Source organism: Anser anser, assembly GCF_964211835.1.
Source record: "Anser anser genome assembly, chromosome: 5".
Lineage (NCBI taxonomy): Eukaryota > Metazoa > Chordata > Aves > Anseriformes > Anatidae > Anser > Anser anser.
This window is the reverse complement of record NC_139725.1, coordinates 36,848,575-36,855,616: the sequence shown is the minus strand read 5'-3', so window position 1 is coordinate 36,855,616 and position 7,042 is coordinate 36,848,575. Positions and strand designations below refer to the sequence as shown.

The following is a 7,042-nucleotide window of genomic DNA, read 5'->3' as shown; positions in this document are numbered from 1 at the left end:
TGCAAGAGCGCTGCGGAAGCCAGCATTTTATTAGGCGTCCCTGAGGGCTGCTGAGCTGGTCCCACCACCACACACACATCCCCGCGAAGGGTAAGGCACGGCGCGAGGGCTCCTGCCGTCCCCGTGGAGGAGACCGGGCTGGGGCAGCCCACGCTGTGCTGGGTCCCAGCACCGCCAGTCACGGGGTGCTCCTCTGGCGGCTTCCAACCTGACGAGGTGCCCGAGATGGCACCGCAGGGCTCAGGGGCAGCCGATTTGGCACAGATCACGGTCCAGGCGCGAGGGGACAGCTGGACCCCGCAGGAGCTGGCAGGCAGAGGCACGAGGACGCAGGCAGGAGCGCGGCGCTGCAGCTGCTCTTGTCCTGAGGCTGGCAGGAGGCCAGTGCTGGGCCACAAGGGAGGCAAAGAGACGTCCCCACCGCAGCGGCATCTCTGCTGTAAGGCAGCTGACCCCGTTCTTCCCACCAACAGAAGAGCGTTGGGCACAGGCAGCCCGGCGAAGGCAAGGCGTCGGGGCAGGCGGGACAGCAACGGGGTCGGAGAGCTCCGGGCTGGCAGCCCCGGGACGGCAGGGACAGATCTCGGAGGCGTCAGCGCTCGGTGCCGAGCAGGGGCTGCAGGGAGACGGGGGTGAGCCTGGAGCCTGCGCTCCCCTGCCCAGCCCACCCCAGGGACGGACCAGCTGGGGCCGTGGTGGGAGGCAGACCCCCGGCTCGGCTCCTCAGAGCCCCCCTGGGAGCCGATGCGCAGCCCTGCAGCACTGCGGGTACCTGGCGCGTGTCCGTGGAGTCGTCCTCGGGGCGCTTCCAGTCCGGCTTGGCCAAGGCGCACAGCACCAGCACCCCGAAGAGGACGATGAGGAGCCCCAGCACGTTGGCGAAGACGGCCTCGGGGGGCAGGCGGTTGTACGGCATCGTTGCTGTCCCGTTCTTCCTGCGGAGGAGAATCGCAAGGCTCGCCTCGCTGTGCCTGCTGCGCGCTGCCCCGGGGGCTGGGGGCTGGCTCCATGCCCCCAGCACAGCTTCACGTGCTACAGCGGGAACAACCCCGCTACGCCAGCAGCCCCGTAACACCGCTCCCGTGGCCACCTGTCCCATCTGAGGCTGCGACAGTGCCCTGGCCCCTGAGGGTGCTGCTGCAAGGAGCTGCCAGCGGCTGGTATACAAAGCAGCACGGGGCTGGAGGTGACAGCTGGAGGGTTAAGACCCTTCCTTGACACGTCCAGCCTTCCCCTCAGCCCACATCACCCTTTATCCACCCTGCAGCAGGGAGCTGTGGTAGTTAACCACGCACCTGGGCTGGGGGGAAAGTTTTCACTTCCCTTAGTTAAGCCCGTGCTTAGTTTCGGTTGATACCACTGCAAGCGCAGAGATAAAAATACAGCCCGAGCTGCCCAGCCTCTCTCCCTGCGGGGACTTTCCCCATGGTCGGTCCGGCAGAGCCCAGCCCAGCACCCGCTGCAACACTCACAGGCTGAAGAAGAGCTTCTCGTTGATGCCCGACACGCAGGATGCCACAGAGAGCATGAGAATGGTGGAGCCAAAGAAGACGTGGACGGGCTTGTAGAGGGCACGGAGCCAGGGGGGCGAGTAAGGCAGCAGGAAGGCACTGAAGCCAGCCAGCCACTGCGGGGACAGGAATTGAGGAAGGGAAGTTTGGGGGGGGCTAGGACATGGGGGGAGGGCCGGAACACGCACCCACCTGGCAGGAAAAGAGCAGCACGGTGGCCAGCCCCAGCCAGCTGTGCAGCGAGTACATGTTGGGCGTCTTGGAGGCGTTGTGGAAGCCGAAGACGGCCACCAGCCCCACCACGGTGAGGCCGAAGGCCGTCAGGGCCAGGGCGCCGTGCAGGACCTTCCAGGGGAGCTTGGGGCCGCGCCAGGCGGCGGGCAGGCGGTACACCAGGGCCGCTGGCGGGCGAGAGGGGTCAGGGGGAGCCTGGGGGGGGGGGGGAGCCGCCCCGCCCCGCAGCCCCCGACTCACCTGCGCCGTACAGCACCACCATGCCCGCCACCATCAGCACCGGGTGCCAGTTGAACATGCGGGCGCTGCCGTCCCAGGCGAAGCCGCCGCGCCAGTGCTGGCACCAGGCGCCGACGAAGGCCAGGCAGAGGAGCCCCAGGCCGCCCAGGAAGGCGCAGAAGGGCCGGAAAGGCACGGCCAGCATCGCTGCGGCGGGGCGGCGGCACTGCCTGGCGGGGACAGCGAGGTGCCGTCAGCCTCCCCGGCGCTTCCCTGCCCGGCTCCGGGCCGCGGGCAGGCACCCGGGGGAGGAGCCGGCCCGAAAGGGGAACCCCGCTGCGCCGGGGGGGGGCGGCCCGGCCGCCAGGAACACACCTCCCGGGGGGGGGGGGGGGGAGCCCCGGGTGCCCCCCCCGTGCCCCCGGCACCCGCAGCCCCGTCAGCTCCTGCAGCCCGATCCCCGCAGGCACCTGCGGGCGCCCTCCGCGGCCCGGCCCCCCCCGAACCTGCCCCCGCCGCCCCTCACCGGCTGCGGGGAAGGAGCCCCGGGGCTCCCTCCGCCGCCCCCTCGCTCTCGCCCTCGCTGGGCGCCGCCATGTTGGCGGGGGGGGGCGGGGGGGGGCGCTCTGGCCGCCCGTCTCGGTGGTGCCCCCGCCCCGGGCCGGCGGGAGCCAGCGAGAACCAGCGAGAGCGGCGGCTAGAGCGGCCCCCGCGCGCTTCCGCCCCCCTCCCCGCGCCGTTGCCATGGAGACGCAAGATGGCGGCCGCGGGTGAGCGCTCGGCAGCGGGAGGGGGGCGCGGCGGGGGCACCCCGGCACCGGCAGCACCGGGGGGCGCCGGGCACCGCCGGGACGGCACCGAGGGACCCTCGGGGGTGGGCCGGGGCCGCAAGGGGGTGGGGGGGCTGCGGGCCGGGGGGGCGATCCCCAGCCCCGGGGGTCCCCTGTCAGAGAAGGGCCCCCCCCCGCGCCCCCGGCCCCGCGCCCCCGGCCCCTGCCTCACCCGGCCCCTGCCTCACCCGCGCCTCCCTGCCCGTCCCCGGGCAGCCCCGCTCCTGTGCCGCCTCCTCGGCTCCTCCTGGGCGAGCTGCTCCTTCGGGGAGCGCGGTCCTTCGGGGTGAGGTGACAGGGAGCGGTGCTGGGTCACGGCGTGCCCCGGCCCGGCCCCGCAGCGTGGCCTGCTCAGCGCCGCCGGGGAGAGGTGTGAGTAACCTGCCCGCACCCGCCAGGGCTCGCACGTCTTCCTCGTCCCTGCGTTTTTTTTCCTGGTTGCTCCGTGAAATCGGGGGCAGCAAAAGCCCTGGAGGGTGGGAGAGAGCAACCTTGTTTGTGAGAGCCCAGCTGGCGGAACAGGGGCTGGAGCAAACCTTGGCATCTGTGCCAGGAACCGTCAGGATGTGCTGTGGCTTTGACGCTGCTTTGGGTTTCCTGGCTGAAGAAGGTCGCAGGGTTCAGGAGCTGCCCCCCACCCCCGTTGTGGGGGGTTGCGTCCAGCCCTACCAAGCAAAACCTCCGCTCCCCCCTCAGGTGCCAGCTGTAGGGAGCGGTGATGCTGAGCCGCCGGCGCCACACCATGAGCTGCCTGCACCTCAGGGGATGCCGGGGCTGAGGGCTCCAGCCCCCGGGGAAGGAGGATGCTCCAGACCAGCAACTACAGCCTGGTGCTGTTCCTGCAGTTTCTGCTGCTGTTCTACGACCTGTTTGTCAACTCCTTCTCGGAGCTGCTCCGCACAGCCCCCGCCGTCCAGCTCGTCCTCTTCATGTGAGCGCTGGGCGGGCAGGGCGGCGGGGCAGGAGGGCCGGGCTCTCCCGCGCCACCGGGGTCTCACCGCGCCTCTCCTCTCCCTCAGCATCCAGGACATCGCCATTCTTTTCAACGTCATCATCATCTTCCTCATGTTCTTCAATACCTTCGTCTTCCAGGCTGGGCTGGTCAACCTCCTCTTCCACAAGTTCAAGGGGACCATCCTGCTGTCCGCAGCCTACCTGGCGCTCAGCATTTCCTTCCACGTCTGGGTCATGGTAGGCTGGGGGCTGCCTGCTTCTCTCAAGGGCATGCGGGCAGCAGCCACCACCCCCTGCTGCCTTCTGTCTCTCTCCCAGGAGAGGCAGGGCACGGTTTCCCACTGCTGGGGATGTTTTGGTGTGCCCCCATCCCTTTTGTCCCCCAGGGGTTCCCCGCCTGCCCCCTGCCGTAGCTATCGGGCTGGCAGGGAGCTGCCGCATCCCGGCCCCCGCCCTCAGCATTGTGACCTGCTGCAAAATCCTCTTTCCCCAGGGAAAGCGTGGTGGCTCTGGCTGCGTGCTGCCACAGAAGCCCACGCTGGAGTGATCCCTGCTGAAGGCTGTGGCGGCAGCTCCCAGTTTACCTGGGATTAATCCCCAGCAAACGCCCGCGCAGGGAGGCGGGGGGCAGCCCCCTTCCTGCTGGCATCAAGCCCCAGGGGTTCCCGCTCTGTCCAAGCAGCGTTGTCCCCTTCTCTCCCCCGTCTCAGCCCCCCTGTCCCAGCTGCCAGTTCCCAAAACGAGCAGCTGCCGGGCCCTGCCCAGCCCCTCCTCTGCAGGGCTGGGGCGAGCGCTTGTCCCCACCCTGCTGCCCCGGGGCCGGGGTAGTGCCCGGGGCTGGCCCGGGGCTGTCCTGCCCACGCTGTCCGGGCAGGGGATTGATGGGGATTTGCAGGGATCTGAAGCGTGAAGCCAGAATAGGTCCTGGCTCGCTGGCCAAATCCCCTGAGCTGCTTAACCTTTGGGGTGCGGGTGCTCCCGGAGCCAGCAGCATCACATGGACCCGCGGGGCACAGGTCCAGCCCCCGCCCGCCGGGATCAGCGGCGTGCCAGGCCGCAGGAGCCAGAGGTGCTGCCCCCAAGCTGACGCACGGGTTCTTCCGTGTCTTTGTCCGTGTCAGAACCTGCGGTGGAGGGACTCCAGCCGCTTCGTCTGGACCGAGGGCCTGCAGACGCTCTTTGTTTTCCAGCGGCTGGGTAAGGGCTCGCCTTGGCTGGGGCAGCGGGACCAGCCCTGCCTGGGGGGACTGGGGGGCTCCCGGAGGCCGTGTGGGCACCCCCAGCCCTTCTGGCCGTAACCCCGAAGGCGGGGGCCTGCCCTCACCTCCCTCCCTCCCGCAGCGGCCGTGCTCTACTGCTACTTCTACAAGAGGACGGCGGTGCACCTGGGCGACCCCCTCTTCTACCAGGACTCACTCTGGCTGCGCAAGGAGTTTGCGCAGTTCCGCGGCTGACGGCACCGCTCCAGCTTGCGGCCCTTCTGCAGCTCCTCGCCCCGAGGGACGGATCCAAGAGGCCGGGGGGGCTTGGCCAGGCCCCTCAGCTCCGGCCCAGCTGTGCTCCTCAGCCTTCCAGTGCCCGGGCCTCCTGCTGGTGCTGGCACGGCTCACGCGGACAGCAGGGAGCGGCAGGATGCTCGCGGTGCGTCCTGGTCCGCCCCTGCGTCACAGCCCCTGGTGGGACTTGGGAGTTTTTGTGAGTAGTAAAGGAATAAACTGGCTGCGTTTTCCAGAGTCTGTCTGTGCGGCCCAGGCGTCTCCTGCCCTTCCCTTTCTGCCGCGGCCAGCGTCCCTGCCTGTGCCTGCAACTGAGGGGAGAGCAGGAAGCTCACGCAGCCCTGGCCTGCTGGGGGAGTCACAACGCGGGCTGGTGCCGGCGGGTGGGCCCGTGTGGGGCCCCGCGGGCTCTGCTGGCGGCTCGGACAGACGCACGGACAGGGAGGCCGCGGTCAGACGGGCGCAGGGCCGCGGGGAAGCCCGGCCCCGGGCGGCCGCGGGACTCGAACCCGCGACCCTTGGCCTCAGTCCTCCGGAGCCATAGAGAGGGCGGCCAGAGCGGCGGGCGCGCTCCCCGCCGGTTGCCATGGAGACGCAAGATGGCGCCCAGGGGTGAGCGCGGCGGGGCCGGGCCGGGCCGGGCCGTACCGGAGGGGGAGGCGGGGGGGGGGGGGGCGCGGGGCGGTGCCGTGACCCCCCCCCGCCGTTCCCGGCCACGGCCGCCGCTCCCCCGCAGGCCGCCAGCGCTCCTCGGCGCCGCTGCAGGTGCTGCTCTTCCTCAACGGGTGGTACAGCGCGACCTACTTCGTGGCGGAGGCCTTCATCTTCGCCTACAAGGGTGAGCCCCCCCCCCCCCTCCTCCTCCTCCTCACGCCCCCCTCAGCCCCGCGGCGGGCGGGGGCGCTGAGCCGGCCGTGCCCGCAGCGCTGCTGCTGCCCTACCCCGTCAGCAACCTGCTGCTGGACGCGCTGCTGCTGCTCCTCTACCTGGGCACCGAGGCCACCCGCATCTTCTTCGGTGAGTCGTGGGGAGCGGGCGGCCAACAGCCACGGCCCAACCCCCCCCGCCCCATCCCGGGGTCGGTGTGTGTGTGGGGGGGAACGGGGGCGGCCCCCGCCCCGCTGACCGGGCGCCCCGCAGGCTCCAAGGGCAACCTGTGCCAGCGGAAGGTGCCGCTCTCCGTCAGCCTGGCCCTCACCGTGCCGGCGGCCGTGATGGCGGCCTACTACCTGCTGCTGCAGACCTACGCCCTGCGCCTGGAGGCCATCCTCAGCGCCATCCTCCTGCTCTTCTACGCCGCGGAGCTGCTGCTGGGCGTCCTCGCGCTGCTCTCCTTCTCCAGGTGCCGTGCGGGGCGAGGGCAGCGCCGGGGCGCCGCGTGCTGCCGGGTGCTAACACGTCCCGCGTCCTTCGCAGCGTTGATGTGTATTGAGGCCCTGCACCAGAGGACCCGAGGCACAGGTACGCGAGGCAGCAGTGAGCCAGCGGCCCCAGCCCGCCTCCCAGGACCATGCTGGCACCCGTGGGCAGCCCGAGGCGCGGTCTCCCCGCTGCCCGATCCCCTCCGCTTCGCCCGCAGCATGTGCGAGCGAGCGACGCGCTGGGCAGCACCTGCCCTGCTGCCACCCGGCCCCCGGGGCTTGTGACGCACAGGTCAGTTCAAGGTACGGAGAATTATTTTTTTTTCTACCGTGTTCTCAGAATCGTTCACTATTTTCCAATAAATATTTATTTTTACCTGGTGCCTGGGCATGTGGCGTCCCACGGGGCAGCGGGCTGGGCACGGAGCGCTCGGGAG

General features: G+C 70.5%; 3 protein-coding genes across 7 annotated transcripts; 2 read left to right on the top strand and 1 right to left on the bottom strand.

Moving 5' to 3' along the window:
• Positions 1 to 11: 11 nt before the first annotated feature.
• On the bottom strand, positions 12 to 3,097 carry CYB561A3 (cytochrome b561 family member A3). Of its 2 annotated transcripts, none has more exons than XM_083837070.1 (6): positions 2,983 to 3,097; positions 1,986 to 2,194; positions 1,704 to 1,912; positions 1,473 to 1,627; positions 773 to 935; positions 12 to 616 (listed from the first exon to the last, which is right to left on the bottom strand). In XM_083837070.1, the coding sequence occupies exons 2-6, from the start codon at positions 2,167 to 2,169 to the stop codon at positions 593 to 595; spliced, it is 735 nt and encodes a 244-aa protein (XP_083693196.1). In that variant the 5' UTR covers positions 2,170 to 2,194; positions 2,983 to 3,097; the 3' UTR covers positions 12 to 592. The 2 variants fall into 2 exon arrangements, with proteins under 2 accessions (XP_083693196.1, XP_083693195.1); XM_083837069.1 differs by lacking the exon at positions 2,983 to 3,097 and adding an exon at positions 2,491 to 2,652.
• TMEM138 (transmembrane protein 138) lies at positions 2,621 to 5,481 on the top strand. 3 transcript variants are annotated; one of them, XM_083837080.1, is made up of 5 exons: positions 2,621 to 2,734; positions 3,491 to 3,725; positions 3,814 to 3,985; positions 4,870 to 4,945; positions 5,090 to 5,481. In XM_083837080.1, the coding sequence occupies exons 2-5, from the start codon at positions 3,598 to 3,600 to the stop codon at positions 5,200 to 5,202; spliced, it is 489 nt and encodes a 162-aa protein (XP_083693206.1). In that variant the 5' UTR covers positions 2,621 to 2,734; positions 3,491 to 3,597; the 3' UTR covers positions 5,203 to 5,481. The 3 variants fall into 3 exon arrangements, with proteins under 3 accessions (XP_083693206.1, XP_083693204.1, XP_083693205.1); XM_083837078.1 differs by having other exon boundaries at positions 4,765 to 4,945; XM_083837079.1 differs by lacking the exon at positions 2,621 to 2,734 and adding an exon at positions 3,035 to 3,166 and having other exon boundaries at positions 4,765 to 4,945.
• A 57-nt stretch (positions 5,482 to 5,538) lies between these two features.
• Positions 5,539 to 6,986, top strand: TMEM216 (transmembrane protein 216). Of its 2 annotated transcripts, none has more exons than XM_083837087.1 (5): positions 5,539 to 5,856; positions 5,981 to 6,082; positions 6,194 to 6,261; positions 6,385 to 6,586; positions 6,661 to 6,986. In XM_083837087.1, the coding sequence occupies exons 1-5, from the start codon at positions 5,831 to 5,833 to the stop codon at positions 6,674 to 6,676; spliced, it is 414 nt and encodes a 137-aa protein (XP_083693213.1). In that variant the 5' UTR covers positions 5,539 to 5,830; the 3' UTR covers positions 6,677 to 6,986. The 2 variants fall into 2 exon arrangements, with proteins under 2 accessions (XP_083693213.1, XP_083693212.1); XM_083837086.1 differs by having other exon boundaries at positions 5,629 to 5,856; positions 6,169 to 6,261.
• Positions 6,987 to 7,042: the final 56 nt, after the last annotated feature.